The sequence below is a fragment of the Myotis yumanensis genome, unplaced genomic scaffold (genome assembly GCF_028538775.1).
Source record: "Myotis yumanensis isolate MYYU_CA2020_CCGP unplaced genomic scaffold, mMyoYum1.0.hap1 SCAF_5, whole genome shotgun sequence".
NCBI classification, from domain to species: domain Eukaryota; kingdom Metazoa; phylum Chordata; class Mammalia; order Chiroptera; family Vespertilionidae; genus Myotis; species Myotis yumanensis.
This window is the reverse complement of record NW_027223756.1, coordinates 91,413,551-91,435,744: the sequence shown is the minus strand read 5'-3', so window position 1 is coordinate 91,435,744 and position 22,194 is coordinate 91,413,551. Positions and strand designations below refer to the sequence as shown.

The 22,194-nt window shown below is 47.9% G+C and overlaps 2 protein-coding genes across 3 annotated transcripts in view; one reads left to right on the top strand and one right to left on the bottom strand.

The window, feature by feature from the left end:
- Window positions 1–15,493, bottom strand: part of MAU2 (MAU2 sister chromatid cohesion factor) — a 29,402-nt gene extending 13,909 nt beyond the window's left edge. The window contains exons 1-5 of one of the 2 annotated variants that reach the window (XM_070416517.1): window positions 15,195–15,493; window positions 7,663–7,680; window positions 6,743–6,808; window positions 4,997–5,092; window positions 3,489–3,583 (exon numbers count right to left, since the gene is read on the bottom strand). In XM_070416517.1, coding sequence (XP_070272618.1) covers window positions 3,489–3,583; window positions 4,997–5,092; window positions 6,743–6,808; window positions 7,663–7,680; window positions 15,195–15,470 — 551 coding nt within the window. In that variant the 5' untranslated portion in view covers window positions 15,471–15,493. The remainder of the gene's footprint in view (window positions 1–3,488; window positions 3,584–4,996; window positions 5,093–6,742; window positions 6,809–7,662; window positions 7,681–15,194) is intronic. The other variant, XM_070416518.1, reaches the window with a different exon arrangement.
- Window positions 15,494–15,809: 316 nt separating this feature from the next.
- Window positions 15,810–22,194, top strand: part of SUGP1 (SURP and G-patch domain containing 1) — a 28,591-nt gene continuing 22,206 nt past the window's right edge. The window contains exons 1-2 of the mRNA XM_070416516.1: window positions 15,810–15,860; window positions 17,910–18,081. Of these exons, the coding sequence (XP_070272617.1) occupies window positions 15,827–15,860; window positions 17,910–18,081 (206 nt within the window). The 5' untranslated portion in view covers window positions 15,810–15,826. The remainder of the gene's footprint in view (window positions 15,861–17,909; window positions 18,082–22,194) is intronic.

Sequence of the window (22,194 nt, the reverse complement as noted above, 5' to 3'; positions counted from 1 at the left end):
AGAGAGTGTAACAGCTGCCATCTCCGGGCAGGGTGGCTGAGGGATGAGGACAGCCTATGGAAAGCTGTATGACTCCACATGGCCACACATGAGCCAGAGCTCAGAGAACAGAGTTGGGGACCATTCTGTCCCAAGAACTCCATGGGATAAGCTCAGCTCTGTAAGAAAGAACTTTCCAGAACCTCAAAGCACACAACAGAATAAAAGCACTGCTGCCTGGAGTCTGTCAAGTGCACAGAATTCTTCTCTTTGTGGGGAAAAAAGAGAGACTAGAGGCCTTCAAAGAGGGTACACAGTGAAGTTCCTAAGGCCTCTAACCCTGACACCCAACCCTAGGGTAAAAGTCTCCAGATGGCCCTGACCGGTTTGGCTCAGTGGATAGAGCGTCAGCCTGCGGAAGGAGGGGTCCCAGGTTCGATTCCAGTCAAGGGCATGTACCTGGGTTGCGGACACATCCCCAGTGGGGAGTGTGCAGGAGGCAGCTGATGGATGTTTCTCTCTCATCGATGTTTCTAGCTCTCTATCCCTCTCCCTTCCTCTCTGTAAAAAATCAATAAAATATATTTAAAAAAAAAAAAAAAAGTCTCCAGATGGTTTAAGCAGTTTCATGCGTAACATGAATCTTTGTCTCCCTTTTTATTTTAAACTAGAGGCCCAGTGCACAAAATTTGTGCACAGGTAGGGTCCCTAGCTCTGGCAGATCAGGGGTCTTCCTTCATTCCGCATCACCCCCTAGTGGTCAGCACACATCATAGCAAGTGATCAAACTCAGTCTCCAGGTCAAACTCCCAAGGGGACACTTGGTATATTAGCCTTTTATATATATACTAGAGGCCCGGTGCACAAAAATTTGTGCACTCCGGGGGGGGGGGGATCCCCCAGCCCGGCCTGTGCCCTCTCACAGTCTGGGACCCCTCGGGAGATAACGACCTGCTGGCTTAGGCCTGCTCCCGAGTGGCAGAGTGCAGGCCCAATCCCTAGGTGCAGCCCATGGTCAGGCTCAGAGCAGGGCCGATTGGGGAGTTGGGGCGCCTCCCCGACATGCACAGAGCAGGGCGGATCGGGAGGTTTCAATGCCACCCTCAGTCACGCTCAGGATAGACTAATTGGGGGGTTGGGGCACCACCCCCTGTTACACTCAAGGCAGGGTCAATGGGGAGGTTGCGGTGCCACCCCCTGTCACGCACAGAGCAGGGCCGATCAGGGGATTGGGGCGCTGCCCCCTGTCACTCACAGAGCAGGGCCAATCAGGGGGTTAGGGCGCTGCCCCCTGTCACTAACAGAGCAGGGTCCATCAGTGGGGTTGGGGCGCTGCCCCCTGTCACTCACAGAGCAGGGCCCATCAGGGGGTTGAGGAGCTCCCCGCTGTCACTCACAGAGTAGGGCCGATAGGGGAGCTGGGACACCGCCCCCTGTCACACACAGAGCAGGGCGGATCAAGGGGTTGGGGCGCTGCACCCTGTCACACTCAGGGCAGGGTCAATGGGGAGGTTATGGCTCTACCCTGTCACACACAGAGCAAGGCCCGTGGAGGGGGATTGGGGCGCCACCCTCTATAACAGGGCCGATCAGGGGGTTGGGGTGCCAACACTGTCACACTCAGGGCAGGGCCGATGGAGAGGTTATGGTTCTACCCTGTCACACACAGAGCAGGGCCCGTGGGGGCGGGGGGTTGGGGCGCCTCACCCTGTCACACAGAGCAGGGCCAATCAGGGGGTTGGTGCGCTGCACCCTGTCACACACAGAGCCGCAGGGCAATCGGGGGATTGGGGAGCTCCCCCATATCAGGCACAGAGCAGGGCTGATCAGGGGGTTGGGGCGCTGCCCCCTGTCACGCTGATCCCGGTGCCAGGAGCCTTGCTGCTCCGCTGATCCCAGTGCTGGGAGCCTCGCTGCGCTGCTGATCCTGGTGCCGGGAGGCATATTACCCTTTTACTATATAGAATAGAGGCCTGGTGCATGGGTAGGGGCTGGCTGGTTTGCCCTGAAGGGTGTCCTGGATGAGGGTGGGGGTCCCTACTGGGTTGCCTGGCCAGGCTGGCTGAGGGGCTGAGGGCTGTTTTCCTGCTGGCAGTTGACTAAAAGCTCCCAACCGCTCCTTGTTTTTTTTTTTTTATTCTGGGCCAGTTTTAGCTCTGAGGCCTCGCTGCTGAAAACATGGATACGATGTTGCGGTCCAGGGCTGACTGAAAGTCGGTTTTGTTTAGCTTCTTATTTGCAACATAGTAATAGTTGCTTAGAGTTGCAGTTGAGAGTCCAGCAAGTGAGGCGGGGAACGTTGGAGTCTGCAGTCCCTGGAGGAAGCAAGCCTCCCTGTTCGCTTCAGTGCATGGCTGCCGGCCGCCATCTTGGCTGACAGTTAATTTGCATAAGTTAATTTGCATAAGGATACGCTGATAGCCAATGGGAAGGGTAGCGGTCGTACGCCAATTACCATGTTTCTCTTTTATTAGTGTAGATGAAGATTGATTTTAAAGAGGAAGGGAGAGAGAAACATTGATTTGTTGTTCCACTTATTATGCATGCATTTGTTGATCTTTTTTTTTTTTTTTAATTGATTTTTTACAGAGAGGAAGGGAGAGAGATAGAGTTAGAAACATCGATGAGAAACATCGATCAGCTGCCTCCTGCACATCTCCTACAGGGGATGTGCCCGCAACCCACATACATGCCCTTGACCGGAATCGAACCTGGGACCCTTCAGTCCACAGGCCGACGCTCTATCCACTGAGCCAAACCGGTTTTGGTCATTGATTCTTATATATGCCCTGACTGATGATCAAACCCGCAACCCTGGCATATTGGGACAACGCTCTAACCAACTAAACTTGGGCCAGGGCTATGTCCCTTTTTTATTTATTTTTAATTTTTAAAAAATTGATTTGAGAGAGAAACAATGATGTAAGAAACATCAATTGGCTATCTCCCACACGAACCTCAACCAGGGATCAAACCCACTGGGTATTTGCCCTGATTGAGAATCAAACCTGCCACCCTTCAGTGCTTGGGACAACACTCCAACCAATCGAGCCACCCTTCTTTTATACAAACTTCTGCTTACTCAGCTTACTGTGTCTGTTGTTGTGCATCTAAAAGCTCTTGGGCATCCTGAGAGGGACACTGGAGATACTTACCGTAGGTGCTGACAAGCATGCTAATTATGCCCTCTGCAGGCATCACTTTCATATCTGCACCAAAAAGGGGATCGGCCCAACAAATCGTATAAGCACTTTTTATTTCAAGATACTAGATATGTGTAAATGCCAATTGCGCTGAGAATGCCAGCTGCCCCTCACCCTCACAATCAACTCTCCAACTTCATGAATTAACAGGGTGAATTGAAGGAGTAAAAGGCACTCTGTGGTGCTTTAATTTGTACATCTCTTACTATGTGTGCAGATGACTGCTGTTTCATGCTGAAAATCCAGGATCGAATGGCTGAGCTCTTTCCAAGTAAGAGGGGAGGAGTGTGGGGAGAGGGTGCCTACCGTGTGTACTCGGATCCCACCACCCGTGCATATTCAGCTCCCACACCTAGGAGGTCGCAGGCTGACACCAGGTCCTTCTCAAGTGTGTGCAGTTGCTAAAAAGGAGAGAGAATAATAATCCTTGCTTCCGAATCTCTTGCTTTATAATATCCAGTATCTGACCTTAAAGCTTTGTTGGCAAGTTAAAGTGAACCTCCCCATTTGTCAACAAAATTGCCTCAGTGTCAGTTTTGAGTTAAATTAACCAAATACTCTTCTCATCAATGTTAACTGCTTTAGGTACAGAAGTCTACTCTGCCTACGGTGTGTACATCACCTAAACTTAATAGTGCACAGAGCCAGCTATTAATATTCACAGGCATAGACCCCCAGGGCTACACGAGTGAATCTCTGTGCTTCAAAGGTCACCTTCAGGGGCCAGTCACTAGGGAGGAGCCAGAGGAACCCCAAACAAGGAAGAACTACTTCAGGGGTAAGTGTCTGTGGGAGTTTAAACCCAGAAGCCTAAAGCTAAAAGGAAGAGACACCTGTGGGGCCTCAGTTGAGCTTGGGCTCCCAAGTGCATGAAGCATCCTGCAACTCTGTGACCTGAGGGAGGTGTCTCACTGCCTGGCCCACATATTATGTGCCAATGGGCAAAGCACACACGGGAGGATTAAAGGAGACAATGCTCTGTGGGACAGCAACAGGCCAGGGAGGAAGAGCTCAGGAGCGCTGGCTGGACAAGCTTTTCCAGCAGGGACCCTGAGCCGCACCTTTCTGGGATGAGGGACTCTTGGGGGATGGGGGGAAGAAAAAGCAATTCCAGCCAAGGGCCCACACCCTGCACACACAGGCAGGTGATGGAACTGTGTCATGGAAGATAGGCAAGAGGCAGTGTAGAGGGCAGGCTGGGTCATGGACAGGAAAGGCTGGAGGCCAGCAGTGAGAGGGAAATGCGGGCAGTGCCCAGGAGAGAGAGGCACCCCCCACAGGGAGCCTTTAGGCCCAGTCACTACAGCCAGGAAGACCTAGTCCAGAGAGCTCCCTCTACCTAAGCATCTCAGAGCACTGGGATCAGGCCACCACTATGTCTGGAGAGCTGAAGGGGGGGGGGGGGGGGGGGGGCGACCACGTAGAGCCCAGGTGAGGCTGTGCCCCAGCAGCTCTGAAAAGGCTTAACTCGAACAGGCATTCATTGCCCAACAGGCAGACACTTGCAATCTCAGCACAGCTCTTAAAAAACATGATGGGCTTCTGGCAAGAAATGCTTCCAAAATTTAAATGAATACAGGCAAAAGGGAGCACCAGAAGAGAGGGGAATGCTATCACCCTTGATGCTGAATGAAAGACCTGTGCTGGGGATACTGCTGAAGTCAGAGGCTGAAAGGGACTTGTAAGCAGGCTAAAAGACCATCCCTGTGTCCCCATTGTCTCGGTGCAGCAGCCTGAGGAAGGCCTGTGTGTTCTGAAGGTGGGTGTGCCCCAATTTCAGCACCCATGTCTTGGCCAGGCCCCAAAGTACTCACAGCAAGCTGGAAGAGCAGGCGGCAGTGCCAGTATGGGGTCTGCTGCGATATCTGGATCGCTTTCCGCAATAGTGGCTTTGCTGCATCAACGGAATTCTGAAAGGAAAGAGTCACATTTGGGGAAAGAAAAGAAATAAGCTGGCAGGCAAGCTGGATTCCTTATGCTGGGATGCCAGAAGACCACTCCCATTCATACTCACAAATGGATTTGTGGGTTGCTGATTTTCTTTATTAAAAGAAGAAAAGAGCCCTGGCCAGTGTGGCTCAATTGGCTGGGCATTATCCCATGCACCAGGAGTTGCCAGTTCAATTTCTAGTCCAGGGCATATGCCTGGGTTATGGGCTTGATCTCTGGTGGGAGGTACGCAGGAGGCAGCCAATCAGTGTGCTCTCACATCAATGTTTCTCTTTCTCTCCCTCTCCCTTTCTTTCTCTAAAAATCAATAGTTAAAAAAAGAAAAGCCTGGCCAGTGTGGCTCAGTTGATTGAGCATCATCCATGCACCAGGACACCAAGAAATCGCAAAAATAGCAAGAAGATATTTTATTTTTAAAAAAATATGTTTTTATTTATTTCAGAGAGAGGGAGAAGGAGAGAGAGATAGAAACAATGATGAGAATCATTGATTGGCTGCCCCCTGCACACCCCTTACTGCAGCGGTTCTCAACCTGTGGGTCGAGACCCCTTTGGGGGTCGAACGACCCTTTCACCGGGGTCGCCTAAGACCATCGGAAAACACATATATAATTACATATTGTTTTTGTGATTAATCACTATGCTTTAATTATGTTCAATTTGTAACAATGAAATTGGGGGTCACCACAACATGAGGAACTGTATTAAAGGGTCGCAGCATTAGGAAGGTTGAGAACCACTGCCCTACTGGAATCAAGCTGGCAAATGGGGAATGTGCCCTGACTGGGAATTGAACCATGACCTCCTGGTTCATGGATTGATGCTCAACCACTGAGCCATACCAGCTGGGCAAGAAAAGACATTTTATTGGACTCACTGGCTGGGAGGTTTTTGCATTGATCATAAAATAACTCATTCAACTAAACTGAAAGTAGCTTTAGTTCAAAATCCTGAACAGTCAATTGGATGACAACTGCCGTCTTTCTTATACTATAAGAGACGGTCAGGGGTGTGAAGCATGCACTCCCTGTTACCCAGGGAGCCTCACAGGCTGTTGCTCAACGTGGGGAAAGGCGATTTTCAGCTACACCTGAGATCAGGAAACATATTACGAAGATAAACTATATGGACTTGTTCAAGAACTCATTATCTTTAGCCTAGGAACAAGGCTGTTTTCCAAGTCTCCAGAAGTCTTAGAAAAATATTCTGTTGGCTCTCATGAGCAAGTGATCACCCACAACCACCAAGGTAGGAAAGTAATGGGGAAGCATTAAAAGCCAGGAGGAAGTCAGAAGAAAAAACAAAACAAACAGAACAAAAAGCCCTGGTGAGGTGACTCAGCTGGAGCATCTTCCCATACACCAAAGGTTGCGGGTTTGATTCCTGGTCAGGCTGCAAGTTCAATCACCTGTTGGGTGTGTACAGGAGGCAACAGATCAATGTTTCTCTTCCCACCCCCTTCTCTAAAGTCAATAAAAACATATCCTTGGGTGATGATTACAATAAATAAGAAAGCCAAGAGGAAGTCAGTCCACTCCTGAGAGCATCAATTTGCCATTGTGCCATCATTACAGGGAGACCCTGCTTTCAGAAACCTCCATAGGCTCTTACCTCTTGACAGTACAATTCAGACAAAAGACTTGCTGCTTCAAATTTAACATCTTCAAACTGTGGGATCTAGTGACATCTGGTTAAGGAGGTACAGATGCTGCAAAAAGGTCAGTTTAAAAGAGATAATGTGTGCCCTAGCCAGTTTGGCTCAGTGGAGAGAGCGTCAGCCTGTGGACTGAAGGGTCACGGGTTCGATTCCTGTCGAGGGCACATGCCCAGATTGTGGGCTCAATCCCCAGTAGGGAGAGTGCAGAAGGCAGCTGATCAATGATTCTCTCTCATCATTGATGTTTCTATATCTCTTTCCCTCTCCCTTCCTTTCTGATATCAATAAAATATATATATATAAAATAAATATTGTTAAAAAAATAACGTGTGGGGTTCTTACACTGGAGAGGTTCGCCAGTTAGGTGTGTTCCCACCTATGCTGAGACTCTAAGTTCATGTATTCCCCCAGCAATCCGAGCTTGCTGCTGCCTAGGTGTGGAACTATATCAGTGATGGCGAACCTATAACACACATGTCAGAGGTGACACGCAAACTCATTTTTTTGGTTGATTTTTCTTTGTTAAATGGCATTTAAATATATAAAATATCAAAAATATAAATCTTTGTTTTACTATGGTTGCAAATATCAAAAAATTTCTATATGTGACACGGCACCAGAGTTAAGTTAGGGTTTTTCAAAATGCTGACACGCCGAGCTCAAAAGGTTCACCATCACTGAACTAGATGCTAGGCTTGCAGAGGACCATGGCACCCATGGTGAGGCCACTGGTCTGAAGGGACAGATATGGCTGAGCAGGGATTCTCCAGGACCTAAACCCATGGGTGTATCATAGTGGGAATTCAAGTTTATAACACATCCTTTTTATTAAACAAAGCATTTCTTAAAGGAAACAGTACAAAGAAAAGGATACTTGCTGTGATATCAACCACTGAAAGAGAAATAAAAAAAGTATTAATTCTCAGCCAAATGTGTGGCACATACTCACTAGCTCTGGCTTTGGGGTTTATACAGGTTGTCCTGTCACAAAGACTACAGGTGCTCAGGTAAGTGGAAAGGTGGCCTATAGGCTCATTTTCCCTCTCATCCAGCAACCACAGCATGCCTGGGGAGAGGGAAACAAGCATTTTCTCTCTTACTGACAGGGTGCTTCCTGTCCCACCAGGCACGTGAGTCTGAGTCAGAGCCCCTCCCACTAGAGCAGCGGTTCTCAACCTGTGGGTCGCAACCCCTTTGGGGGTCGAACGACCCTTTCACAGGGGTCGCCTAAGACTATCCTGCATATCAGATATTTACATTACGATTCATAACAGTAGCAAAATTAGTTATGAAGTAGCAACGAAAATAATTTTATGGTTAGGGGTCACAACATGAGGAACTGTATTTAAAGGGCCAGAAGGTTGAGAACCACTGCACTAGAGCCACAATGCTTCAGAAGGGGAAGGAATGCAGAGGGGTCCTTACGTGCCATTCACTGCAGTTCCTCAACAGCAAATCATAACATGAGAATTCAATTACAACTGGAGAGTGAGTCTGGGGGTGTCAATCCTTATTGAAGAAGTGGCATTTAAAAGATGCTTGGAGATGAGCAGTTAGCCTTAGAGGGGAGGGAGGAGAGCTCCAGGAAGGACTTGTCAGGGCAGCGACCTGGCCAAGGGGTAGCAGAGATGATTCTGAGACCTGGGCTCATAGTCCCTTTGCTGGCACACATGCAGGACATGGTTCAGACAATAACATGCTCCCACTTTGGGACTGCTGTGCCCTGGAGCTCCACATTCCTACAGGAGGCAGTTAGGTGCCAGGACCGTCCACCCACTAACCACAGCCTCTCAGACCATCTAGGACTCAAGCATTCATTTGACACTTGTCCCACAAATGTTCTCAGAGTCCTGGTAGGTTCTGGAAGGCAAATCTGGGGCTGAACAGAAGACCCTGACTTGCCATGCTCTGTAAAAGAACAGCATGGGGGGGGGGGGGCATGTCTGGGGCTGTGTGTGTGTATTCCCAGGTAAAGGGGGAGTAGGAAGTGCTCTTGGCAGAGAAGAACCTGTAAAAAGGCTGGAAGGTGTATGTGCCACTCACTGGTAGCAGTGATTGTGGATCTGAATGTCCTGGTGTCATCTATGGAGCCTGACCCAATGAGATCTGAGAGTATCCTAGATGCAGCAAAGAGAATGCAGAGGGAGGAGGAAGAGCCAGAGACTGAAGGCCCAAGGCTCTGCTGGCTAGGAACGTGAGCAGAGGGAGGCGCTAGTAAAGCCTGGCAGACAGCCTTGGGGCTGGAGATGCCTTTGGGGCAAGAGTGAGTGGGAAGGAGGAAGTCACAAAAGAGGTTGGGAAAGACTTGGAGCTGCACCCCAGACAAGCTGCCTGAAAGACACAGGTGGGCCAAGAGGGGGAGCTGTGGGAGAGGAACAAAGAGCACTCAGGGCCACTGGGCTCCTGACTCTCACATATGCACACAAGCACATGTGCAGGTGCACACACACAAACACACATATGCTTGCAGAGCCCAAGCAAAAGGCACTATGCAGCCAGCCCGAATGTCCTCTCCCAAAGCCCCACTGCAGCAGGGTCAGCAGGGGCTCAGGGTCCCCAGAAGGCAGGGGCAGTGCCTGCTGCCAGGAGTACAGTCCAGAGATGGGGTTCTTCAGCTGGAGGCTGTCTACAGGGACAGTGGGGATGGGTCCAGCTCAGCCACATGTGTGTGATATCATAAAGTGGTAAACATGAAAGTTGGGGCTTGCTTTCTACAGAAGCCACTCCTTCCCAGGGGGAAGGGCAGTCCAGCAACAGAAGCTCCTGAAGACCACCAATTGGGAGGAAGGATGGAATGCTGTGTAGGAGACTGTGTAACTGAAGAGCTGGATTAGGGACATGTTGAGATCTGGCCCAACCCTAAGATTCTGTGGTCCTGCACCTCAGTCTCCATGTGCAAGATCTACCTCAGGCAAGGCCTCTGGGCTGAAGAGGAGCCCTCTAGGAAGAGTACAGAGTGGATAACGAGAACGTGGACACACACAAGAGGACAGGATTAAAGGTGTGGACCCACATGGATCCTAGTCGCCCTTAGCATCTGTTCCCAGGCTACAACCTGCTTCCATGCTCTCATGCATGCGCTGTGGCGGGCACTTGAAACACACACAAATGGGGGATGTTAGATAAGACTTATGATGTGCTTCCTCATGTACCATGTCCCCAGTTCCTGGAACAGGCCAACACACAGGAGGTACCTGGAAAACATTTGTCACATGAACGACAAGTTCACCTAGCATCACCAGGAAATGAGAGCTTCCTTATGTGCAAATGGCCACAGGGCTGAGACTTATGAATTTAAAATACTAACTCCCAATGGCATCAGACAGCTCCCTTCAAACATTACTGCATTGTGTCCAGGCATCAGCATCACTGACACCTTGAGACATCCCCTATGATGACCCAGAACCAAAGCTAGAAGCTAAAGAGCTGGCTCAGTGTCAGGGCAAGCCAATAACTTCCTCAGATTGATTGTCTGCCAGACGCCAATCAAATGACTTTGCTTTTGTTTCTTTTTAACACTTGTGACCTAAAATCACAAATCAGAAATATACAGACATCAGAAATATATGCATCTTACAAATAAAGTACCAAGGTTGCTACCTTCCCCAAAGTTGCAACCTTAACATTAAAAAACAGCTTTTATGTTTCCTTTCTCGTGATGGGAAAGCAGCCAAAGTGAATGGCCCTGAGCTGTGGGGAAGCCTGTAGGCACAGGGCAGGATGTGAACAACCCTACCAAGACCCTGGGGCCACCTTCGGGTTCTCAGGGAAAGCAGGGTCACTGCAGGGCCAATATACATCCTAGAGGTGGAAGTGCCAGATCAGCACACTTATCGTGCTCGGAGAATTTAATCCAGGGCCGGAGAGCATTCCAAGACTTCTTCGTACCTCGAAACCAAGGTAACTTTTTTTTTAAAAAAAGATCAGGTTTTTAATAACTAAAATGTATAGAAATAGTTATCAACTGCAACACCTTTGGGATGGAAGCACAACACTTAGGAGCCAGCCTTGTCTCTTTCTGCTGTGACCATGTTTTCGAGCATCTCCCTGTCAGCAGCAAGTCGGAAGTGGTCTCCACCTTGTAGGTTTGTTGAGGATACAATAAGACAGTGTCCCAAGAAGCATGAATGCATGCTCTGGCATGTAGAAGGCGTCAAAAATACTATGGTAATTCCCGGGCAGGAACCAGAAGAATTGGGGGTTGGAAGGGAGGCAAGGGGCGAGCTGGTGGAACTGTGAAGTGGTGGTTCCTAAACAGATTTCAAATCCTGATGTCAGAGGAGACTCAGAGAATGAGAGTGAAGAAAAATGAAAATGAAAACAGGAGGAAGCACAGATCACTCTTCCATGAAAAGGCTAACACCAAGCTCTGTAAATGCAGCTTCTGCACAAGGTTCTGCTCCTGGTCAATGGGGCATGGAACTTAGCAGGACACAGTCATGATCCTGAAGAATGACACATCTGCTCTAGCTGTGCCTGATGATGAAGGGCTCACCACTGAGCCCTCTCAGGCCTTAAAAAGAGGAAGGGAAGCATTTGATTACTTGCTGGGAAGGTAAACCAGAGACTGTCAGGCTAAACCTGGAAACGGAATTAACAAGTGTCTGGATGGCAGAGTTTGGAGCTGCTTTCTAAGTCAGATGAGCAAATCACCACTAAAAAGCAGCTCTGTTCCAAAAGCAAAGAGAATGTAAACACAGCCTTGACATGGACACTGCAGTCAGAGAAACCACTGTATATAGAATGACTGCCTGGATAGCAAATAAAAAACTCCAGAGTAGCATTTATTTCTCTGTGGCTCTTAAGTCAGGAAAGTCTAAGATGATGATGTACTTTCCAGGCCAAGGGATAAAGTGAAATGTGATAAAAAGAAAGTTAAGGGGGGAATGTGCAAATTACTGAAATGGACCTGTTTGTTTGTATGAAAATAAGGAAGACTGAAAATTCACACAAGAATAAATGTGTAGCAAGAGGAAAGATAATACGGTGAAAATGAAATGTAAAGGAACACAATCTGACAGAAACAGTGCGAAGAGCCTCGCAAATTCTCTAGTCAAGAGATTTCTGCACGGGCCAGTGTGAATCAGTTGGCTCGGTGTCATCCCTTGCACCAGGAGGTTGCCGTTCGATTCTCAGTCAAGTGCACATGCCTGGGTTGTGGTCTTGGTCCCTAGTGAGGGGCATACAGGAGGCACCCGATCAATGTTGTGCTCTCACATCAATGTTTCTCTCTGTTTCTACCCCTCCCTTCACTCTGTCTAAAAATCAATGGAAAAATATCCTGGGGTAAGAATTAACAAAAATAAAATAAAAGGAGAACATACTGGTCCTGGTTGGATAGGTTAGTTGGTTAGTGTTTTTAGGTTGTGGGTTCAATCCCCGGTCTGAGCACATACAAGAATCATCCAATAAATGCATAAATAAATGGAACAACAAATCAATGTTTCTCTCTCTCTCTCTCTCTCTCTCTTCCTTCCTCTCTAAAATCAATAAAAGTTAAAACTAAATAAATAAAAGGAGAACATAGTATGATTCTTTATTGTGTGAGTCTGGGAAAGGAAAGAATAAAAGTTGATAGCTGCCTGATTTGGGAAAAATGCACAACTGATAGAGAATAACAATTTTAAAAAGCATGCAACACAAAAGGAGATCACAAACAATTGCAGAAGAAAAACAGCATGGAGAACTGCACTTTAATTGAAATCTGAACAAATTCTCAGCTGGGAATGCAACTGACAGAAAGAAAGGGATTTCCAGGTATAATGTCAGTGTGAGCTACAGAGTGGACCTTGGGTCTCTGTGAAAGATCCCACAAGATTCAGGGTTCTGTAAAATCCAGGGAAACCACTTCACAAGGATAAAGGCTTAGCCCTGGCTGGATAGCTCAGTTGGTTAGAGCGTCGTCCGATACATCAAAGGTGCGGGTTCGATCCCCAGTCAGGGCACATACAAGAGTCAGGGCACATACAAGAATTAACCAATGAATACATAAATAAGTGGAATAACAAACTGATGTCTCTCTCTCTCTCTAAAAAAAAATCAATTAAAAAAAAAAAAAAAAGCTCCTTGTCAACTCCATCTTTTCTCCGTGGCCCATATTTTTCATGATTCTTTCATCACTGCCTAACCTCTTACTACATATTCAGTATTTGTCTCCCTCACTAAAACATAAACTTATGTGGGCAGGCACTGCTTTAGTTATTGCTGATCCCTAGCACCTAGAAGGGGGCTTGGCGCCTGGTGTGAGCTGAATAAGTGCCGAATAACTGGGAATAGAATTTCACAAAAACAGTAACAATTTATTGCCTTGGCATGGAACCTGGTGATCTGGAGCCGAGGTCTGAACCCAACTTTGTTAATAACCTGACATGTGGCTTTGGCCAATCACTTTACCTCTCTGGGCCCTTACCACCTCGCTCTTGAAACAAGGAAGTTGATCAAGCAAGGACTAAAGTCCCCTTCCGACTCTTTTCTTCTTCATGTTTTTATTAATTTGAGAGAGAGAGAGATCCCCTCTTGGAGATCAAGCCTGAAACCCAGGCATGTGCCCTGACTGAGAATCAAATCATCCACCTTTTGGTGCATGGGATTATGATCAACCAACTGGGTAAAACAAAGATCTGGTATCCTCCCAAAAGCAACTTGTTACTTTTGCCACTGGTGGGTTCAGATTTACCTCAGATCAATACATTTTTAAAAATCTAAGTTGATTCTATGCAAGAAGTCTCCTTTTAAAAACAAATATATATATATGTGTGTGTGTGTGTATATATATATATATATATATATATATATATATATATATTGATTTCAGAGAGAAAGGGAGAGGGAGAGAGAGATAGAAACATCAATGATGAGAGAGAATCCCTGATCAGCTGCCTCCTGCACACCCCCTATTGGGGTTGAAACCCACAACCCCGGCATGTGCCCTGATCAGGAATCAAACCATGACCTCCTGGTCCACGCTCAACCACTGAGCCACACTGACCAGGCAAGAAGTCTCTCCTTCAATCAGAATAAAAGAGTAAATGGCAAATGAAGTCACAGCCAGATTCTTTGAGGCACCAAGGTCTCTCATGAGTCAAGATGGGAGGGCATCGCCCTGGCCAGTGTGGCTCAGTTAGTAGAGCTTCAGCTTGCATTAGGAAAGGTCCCGAGTTGGAATCCCTGTCCAGGGCACATACCTGGGTTGCAGGTTCCATCCCAGCCACAGTCCAGTGAGTGCAGGAGGCAACCCATCTTTGTGTCTCTCCCCTCCTCCCCCCTTCCATTCTCTCTAAAAATCGAAGGGGAAAATATCCTCGGGCAAGGATTAACAACAACAAAAAGATGGGGGGGGAGGGGGGAGTGAGGCCTGCCCTCTGAAGGGGATGGTGGGAGGAAGAGAAGTCACCAGGTGAATACCGAGAAGGCAAGAGCTAGGAACGCCCCTTCCCCAACCCCCACCACTGAGCAAACTGGTTCTAGAATCCAGCCCCGCTACCCAACTCCTAACCAACTCCGTCCGCCTCCTTCTAGGACTGCAAACAACTAATTCTAGGCTCTGGGCCTCTGCCTCCCACCCATGACTCCTCGAATCACTAACGGTGGGCACTAAACCAGCGGTTCTCAACCTGTGGGTCGCGACCCCTTTGGGGGTCGAACGACCCTTTCACAGGGGTCGCCTAAGACCATCGGAAAACACATATATAATTACATATTGTTTTTGTGATTAATCACTATGCTTTAATTATGTTCAATTTGTAACAATGAAAATACATCCTGCATATCAGATATTTACATGACGATTCATAACAGTAGCAAAATTACAGTTATGAAGTAGCCACGAAAATAATTTTATGGTTGGGAGTCACCACAACATGAGGAACTGTATGAAAGGGTCGCGGCATTAGGAAGGTTGAGAACCACTGCACTAGACACTTATCAGACTTCCGGGTCCCGGGAGAGAATGCTTTCCTGGGTTTTCCGAGAGACCAAACATCAGATTCCCGAGGGACGCCTGGCCTGTCACCTCGGCCCTGCACTGTCCTGAGCCGCTTCGGGCGGGCGCGCTCAGGCTGATGCTGGGGCTGAGCCCCGAGAAGCTGGAAGCTGCAGGACTCACTCCCCGGCAATCTGGGGACGTCTCCAAAGGCGCCAGCATGTCTACTCCGGAAAACCTAACGAATTTGGGGACCCTGCGGCTCCTCAGAAGAGCAGGGCCCTGGACCCTGTCTGTCACTAGAGAAGTTAAATAACGCCCCCCGCGAGGGTGGCGGCTTAGGGGTCCTGCGTCCCAGGCGGGAAGTCGCACCCCAGGTCCCCGAGGAGCGGTCCGGGCGGCCCTCGCCTGCCGTGGTCGCAGCCCGTCAGTTCAGGCCCCGCAAGGAGCCCGCGCTCCTCCCTCGCGGTTCGGCCCGCGCTCACCGCTTTCTCCAGGTGGCTCCGCGCCTGTTCGCTGTTCTTGGTATGGTGGTAGAGCACGGAGCCGAGCTGCAGGTGCGTGCGGGCCTCGATGCGCTGAGGCGGCTTGAAGGGGAACACCGCCTGCAGGCAGTGCACACACAGGCGGATCTTGGGCGGGCTGGACGTGCGGAAGTGCTCGGCGAAGCCCAAAAGTGCCAGGTACCATGACTCGGCCGCTTCGGCCTGCGCCGCCTGGGCCGCGGCCGCCTGGGCCGCTGCCGCCGCCTGAGCCGCCATTTTGGCCTCCACAACAACAAGCCGTCACCACAGGGAGGCGGAAGCAGGCGTACGGGGCGGGGCCCGGCACTCTTCGCGTCCCTCGCGATAGCTGCCGCACAAAGCATCCTGGAACATGTAGTTTATAATTTGGAGTGGCTGCGACTCCCGGAAAGTGTGAAAAAAGACGACGCCTTCTGGTCTGTGGGACTGAGACCAGACCTTGCAGAGAGGCCGAGGTTTGCGCTCCTGCGAGAAAGGTCCCAGGTGTCCCCGCAGTGGCAGGGCGTGGCTGGCCAATGAGGACTACATCTCCCATTAGGCCATGCGCACTATAACATGCCTCCTCAGGTGGCGCCGGAGCATTGTGGGATTGGATGAGTCTCAAGATGGACAACCGGGATGTTGCAGGTAACAGCCCCCTCCTCCTTTCATGCTCCCGTCTGCGTCCTCCGAGCTTCGCGTCTCCGCTTCGTCCTCTGACCGAGTCTGCCCCAACCTGCCGGTCCTCCCCCTCAGCCTCTGGGCGGCCCGAAGCGACGGGTTCTGCACCTCCCCCGCCTGACGAGGTCTCAGACCCAGTTGCTGTCCCCCACCCTGGGCCTGGTTTGCTGAGGGCGCTTGGCTTCCGTAAAGGCAGACACCGGGTCTGTCTTGCGTCGGCTTTCTGAAAAATAACCACCTTCAGGGCTCTTCCGAGCTCCGCTCCCCAAAACAGCGGCAACCTTGGGCTGTCCTGCGCTTCTCTTCGCAGCAGCTGCCTCTTGGCCTGTGTGCTGCTTTCTGGAAAAGCTGTTTTTCTGAACTGCTCTCAGACGTGTCCTGGATACATAAATTCCCGAGTCTTTCGAGCCTCCACTTGACTACAAGCCTTGCCCTTCCATCTCCTCCAGCCCTAGCCACCCAGAATGGATACACTCACCCACCCATTCAGCAAATACTGTGTGCCAGGCACTGTGCTGGTCGCTGGGGATGCAGTGGTAATCAAAGCAGGGCCCTGCCTTCCTGAAGATCACTTTCTAATGGGTGTCAGACATGCACCAAGAGGAACTATTTATGCAAAGGGAGTTATGAGTGGGGCTGGAGGCTGGTGATATTGGGTGACCAAAGAAAGCCTTATTGAGTAGAAGACATTTTAGATGAGAAGGAGGCCTGGGAAGGCAGAGCCTTCCACACCAAGGGGGGGCAGAGGGGGGTGGCAAGTGCAAAGGCCTTGGAGGGACTGACTTGCCATTTTGAAGAAAGTCAAGGATGGGGAAGGGGGGGCCATCTCTGGCAGGGCCTTGAAAATTGACTTTCAGAATTTGGATTTTATTCTGAATCCCATGGGGAAATTTAGAGGTGTCTCCTCCATCTCCACAGTCAATGCCCATGTCTGAAGACAACATCATCTTTTGCTTGGAGCCAGAAAGCCTCCTTGTTGGTCTGTTTGCTGCCTACACACTCTCTCCAAGTAGTAGCCAGAATGATTTTTTTTTTTCAAATATATTTTATTGATTTTCCACAGAGCGGAAGAGAGAGAGAGAGAGAGACAGAGAGTCAGAAACATCGGTGAGAGAGAAACATCGATCAGCTGCCTCCTGCACATCTCCCTACTGGGGATGTCCCCGCAACCCAGGTACATGCCCTTGACCGGAATCGAACCTGGGACCCCTCAGTCCGCAGGCCAACGCTCTATCCACTGAGCCAAACCGGCCTCGGCCAGAATGATTTTTAAAATAAAAATTCCTATTGGATATTGTCAACCTAATACTCCCTGACACTTTCCAAAGACTTTAAAGTAAAATCTAGACTCCCTTTATTTATTTTTTATTTTTTTATTGCTTAAAGTATTACAAAGGGTATTACATATGTGTCCTTTTTACCCCACCTTTGACAATCCCGTGGCGTCCCCTACCCCTAGACTCCCTTTCTTATACTCTCATTTCTGGAACAACTTGCTCAAGCCACATTGGACCCTTGCTGGTCCTTGAATGTACCAAGCTTTATCCAACTTTTAGTTTTTGCATCTGCACCTTACTCTGCCCAGATTGTTCCCTATGTGGCTTTTTCGGAAGCTCTTTATGGTTTCAGCTTAACTGCTTCCTCTTCAAATGGTTATTTTCTGGCTGTTCTAGCAATAGATGCTCCTCTGTCATGCCTTCTCATCCTTTTTGGTTCCCAGCATAGAGCTCTTATCATGATTTTGCAGCTACTTTTTTGTTACAAGTTTATTGTCTCCCTAGCCAGACCTGAGTTCCACATAGGCAGAGGCCTTGTCTCTCTGGTTTAGCACTTAGCACAGCACCTGGTATATAGCTCGGTAAATGTTTGCTGAATAAATGAACGAGTGGATATGTATGAATGTCAATTTGAATGTCCGTTGCTACAAGCAGCAGCAGCTGCGGTGCTCCTGTAGCAGCTGCCGGGTATGTGTGTGACGCAAAGATGATTTCTGATGTGTTTCTCTTCCCTCCCCAGGAAAGGCTAACCGGTGGTTTGGGGTTGCTCCTCCCAAGTCTGGAAAAATGAACATGAACATCCTTCATCAGGAAGAACTCATTGCTCAGAAGAAACGGGAAATTGAAGCCAGAATGGAGCAGAAAGCCAAGCAGAATCAGGTGTCCAGCCCTCAGCCCCCGCATCCTGGCGAGTAAGTGCACTCTGAGGCTGGACTGGGTCTTAGAGGGTCACGGGCAGAGAGTTTTGTTTATAAGAGCAGTCGTGTTATATCTGCACCCGGTCACAGCCTGATGGTGCAAGGAGTGACACAACTGCTCTCTTTCAGGCGGCTTAGTATGTTAGGAGAGACACAAGGGGTGTGTGGAAACCCAGTGGATGGCCTGCCAGTTCTTTCACTCAGCAGTTATTTACTGCTGACGACCTGTGGGCCAGGGGTCAGAGGTATAGCACAGAGCAAAAAACCCAGACTTCGTCTCTGCTCTTATGGGGCTCACATCAGGTGGATGGGTGTATGGTACAGGTAGCTATGCAAATAAAAGCATAAAGCACCAACATTTAAAATTCCTTGATGAAGGAATAAGAAATACTCAAATTGCCTCAAGACAACCATTTTGATAATAATTCCTTTCCCACATCTTTGCTTTGTTTTACGAAGTTGTGATCAATTTTGTGTGCTGCTTTTCCAGCACTTTTTTTTTTTAAATCCTCACCTGAGGATACCAGAGTTGACAGTGGGTAACAGGAGGCAGTGTGTTCCTACTGTAGGAGTGCAGAAGAGACTTCGCATTCTGTGTGTGTGTGTGTGTGTGTGTGTGTGTGTGTATTTGTTGATTTTTAGAGAGAGAGGAAGGGAGAAGGATAGAGAGAGAGAAACATCGATGAGAGAGAAACATTGAACATTGATCGCCTGCCCCTGCACGCTCCCTATTGGGGTTTGAGTCCACAACCTGGGCATGTGCCCTGACTGGGAATTGAACCAGTGAACCACATCAGCTGGGAAAGACTTTGTGTTCTAAAGACCCAGGCAGAGCCAGCCCATTGAGGAAGTAGGGAAAGGCCTGTCGGCAGAAGGCAAGAAGAGGAGAGAGCCTCCCATGTGTCAGGCAGGAGATAGCTCAGGCCGGTTGTCTTCTGCCTGTCCTGAGAAACACTGTGGGCACCCAAGAGTTTTGAGCAGGGGTGTGTGATCAGTGTGACAAAATCCAAAAATTTCAGATAAGAGGTTGACAGTCAGAGACAGCCCCCTTCCTACGTGGTCTGAAGTGTAAACCTGTTAACCCTCCACAAAGTTTTGTCCCAGCTCCACCTTTTCTAAGAGTCTGTGGCTTCTCCTTAAGGGTAGGATTTAGACCTTATTCCTGTGGGAACCCAGGGTCTGGCACCTCCAGGGCACCCAGGAACATGGGGACTGGATGTTGAGAGATCTGTCAGTAGGTGGGTTCTCACCCTGGAGTTTATGGAAGGACTTTTACCAAGATGGAAAGCCCTTGTTGTATCACATCCAAAGGGTCTTCTGGAGGCTTTTGGATCACAGCTCCAGGATCAGGCAGCTGAAAGGAAACATCAGGTGGGTGGGTGTACGGTACAGGTAGCTATGAAAATAAAAGCATAGAACACCAACATTTAAATTTCTTGCTGAAGGAATAAGAAATACTCAAATTGCCTCAAGACAACCATTTTGATAATATTTCCCACATCTTTGCTTTGTTTTATGAAGCGATCAAATTTGTGTGCTGCTTTCCCTGCCTCACTATTTAAAAAAAAAAAAATTTATTGATTAACTTGAGAGAGGAAGGGTGAGAGAGAAACATCGATTTGTTGTTCTACTTATTTATACATTCATTACTTGATTCTTATATGTGCCCTGACCAGGGATTGAGCTACCTGGCCAGGCCTCCCTGGCACTTTCTGTTAAATCCTCACCTGAGGATATATTTTTATTGATTTGAGAAAGAGAGGAGAGAGAGAAACCCATATCGATCGTTTGCCTCCCATACTCACCTCTACTGCGTCAGCCTGGCAACCTAACTATGTATCCTGACTGGAAATCAAATCTGAAACCTTATGGTGTATGGGACGACGTTCTAACCAACAGAGCCACCCAGCCAGGGACACCCCGCCCCCTCTCCCCACTTTTTAAAAGAAAAACTTTCCCCCAAATCACAACTCTTTAGAACCATCAGTTTTTAAGTTTTATTCTTACTGAGATATAATTTACATGCTGTAACATTGAACTTTTAAACTGTATGATTTAGTGATTTTTAGTATATTCACAGCACTGTGCAACTATCACCATTATCTAATTACAAAACATTTTATCATTCAGAAAGAAACCTCATACCCAGTAGCCATCACTCCCCATTCTTCCTTCCCAAGCCCCTGGCAACCACTAATCTAGTTTCTGTCTTCATGGATATACATATTCTAGATATTTTATGTGATAGGTGAACTTTTGTGTCTGGCTTCTTTTACTAGACGTAATGCTTTCAGGGTTCACCACTTTGTAGTGTGTGTGTGAGGGCTTCATTACTTTTTTGTTGTTGTTACTGTTAATCCTCACCCAAGGATATTTTTTCTATTAATCTTTAGAGAAAGTGGAAGGGAGGGAGGGAAAGAAGGGGTAGAGAGAGAGAAAAACATTGATTGGCTGCCTCCTGCACATGCCCAATTGGGACAGGATGGAACCTGCAACCCAGGTACATGCTCTTGACGGGGAAGGAAACCTGTGACTCTTCAGTGCATGGGCCAACACTGTAACCACTGAGCCATGCCGGCCAGGGCCCATAATTTATTTAACCAGTGTCCCTTGTTGACTACTTAGGTTATTTCCATTTTTAGTTCATTAAAACCAATTTCTAGTAACACTTAATTTTAAAGGAAAAAGTCTAGATCTGTGGGTTCTCTGAGCTTTTACTAATTATTGGTGTATCTGTATGATGGATTGTTACTCGGCTTTTAGAAACACTATATATGAGGAATTTTTGAGGTTGGTACAGGATGTATGTTACAATAGAGAATGGAAGAAGGAGGGCACATTCTATGATCACAGCCTTATTTCCTTCTATTTCTAACTTAGGGGCAAATAAAAAATATATACCAAAGTGTTAATAGTAGCTATTGTGAAGTGGAAGAAATTGAGTTTTCCTCTTTGCTTTATATATTTTAATTTTTCTACATTCTTGTTTGTTTATAATGAACTCTAATACTTTTATGATAGGGAAAAATGAATTTGAATTAAGCATTCAGGACCCTGGTTTTGCTTTTGTACTGATTTTTATATATATTTAAAAATTTGTTTTTATTTATTTTTCTAGAGAGAGAGAGGAAGGGAGATAGAGAGTCAGTCAGAAACATGGATGAAAGAGAAACATCACCATTAATTGGCTGCCTCCTGCATGCCCCCTGCTGGGGATCGAGCCAGCGACCCAGGCATGTGCCCTGACCCTGAATTGAACTGGCGACCTCTTGGAGCATGGTCCAATGCTCAACCACTGATCAACACTGGCTGGGCTTGTGCTAATTTTTTAAAAACAGATTTAAGCCCGGCCAGTGTGGCTCAGCAGTTGAGCATCGACCCAGGAACCAAGAATTTGCCAGTTTGATTGTGAATCTCCAGTTTGATTGTGAATCTCCGGTTTGATTCCCAATCAGGGCACATGCCCGGGTTGCTCAATCCCTGGTGGGTGACCTATAGGAGGCAGCCAAGTGATGTTTCTCTCACATTGATGTTTCTATTTCTCTATCCCTCTTACTTCCTCTCTCTCTAGAAATCAATTAAAACAGATTTTTTTTTTAAATGAAAGATTAAAAAAATTTTTTTTAAGTGAAACATACTATTTGCAAAAAAAGAGAGAAAATAAAAATATATAATCCCCCTGTAATTCTCGCACCAAGAGATTGCTTTGGGTGTTTTCCTGTATGTGTCTAATCCTCACAGAAGTGCTGGCCGATCCAGGCCCAGAAATGCAGTCATACACAGTAAAAACACATACGCATGCACTGTTTTGGATAATTCTAACGTCTAGCTGAGAAGACAGACATGGTACCCAGTAGCAGCTCAGATAATCTGTTTACACCAGGTAGGATAGGAGTTGGTACAGGAAGAGAGCCAGTGGTTCTGAGTTGAGGAGGCTATTTGGAGTGGGAGGGTCAATAGTCCGATAGAGTTGACATCAATATGTGTAGCACTGCTTTGACTAGAACAAGATTGTTCCGACCTTACAACTCTGAAGGTAGCTCTCTGCACTCAGCAGTCCCCAAGACACATCTGGGGGTGGGTTTTGGGTTTCACCAGGTAAGAATT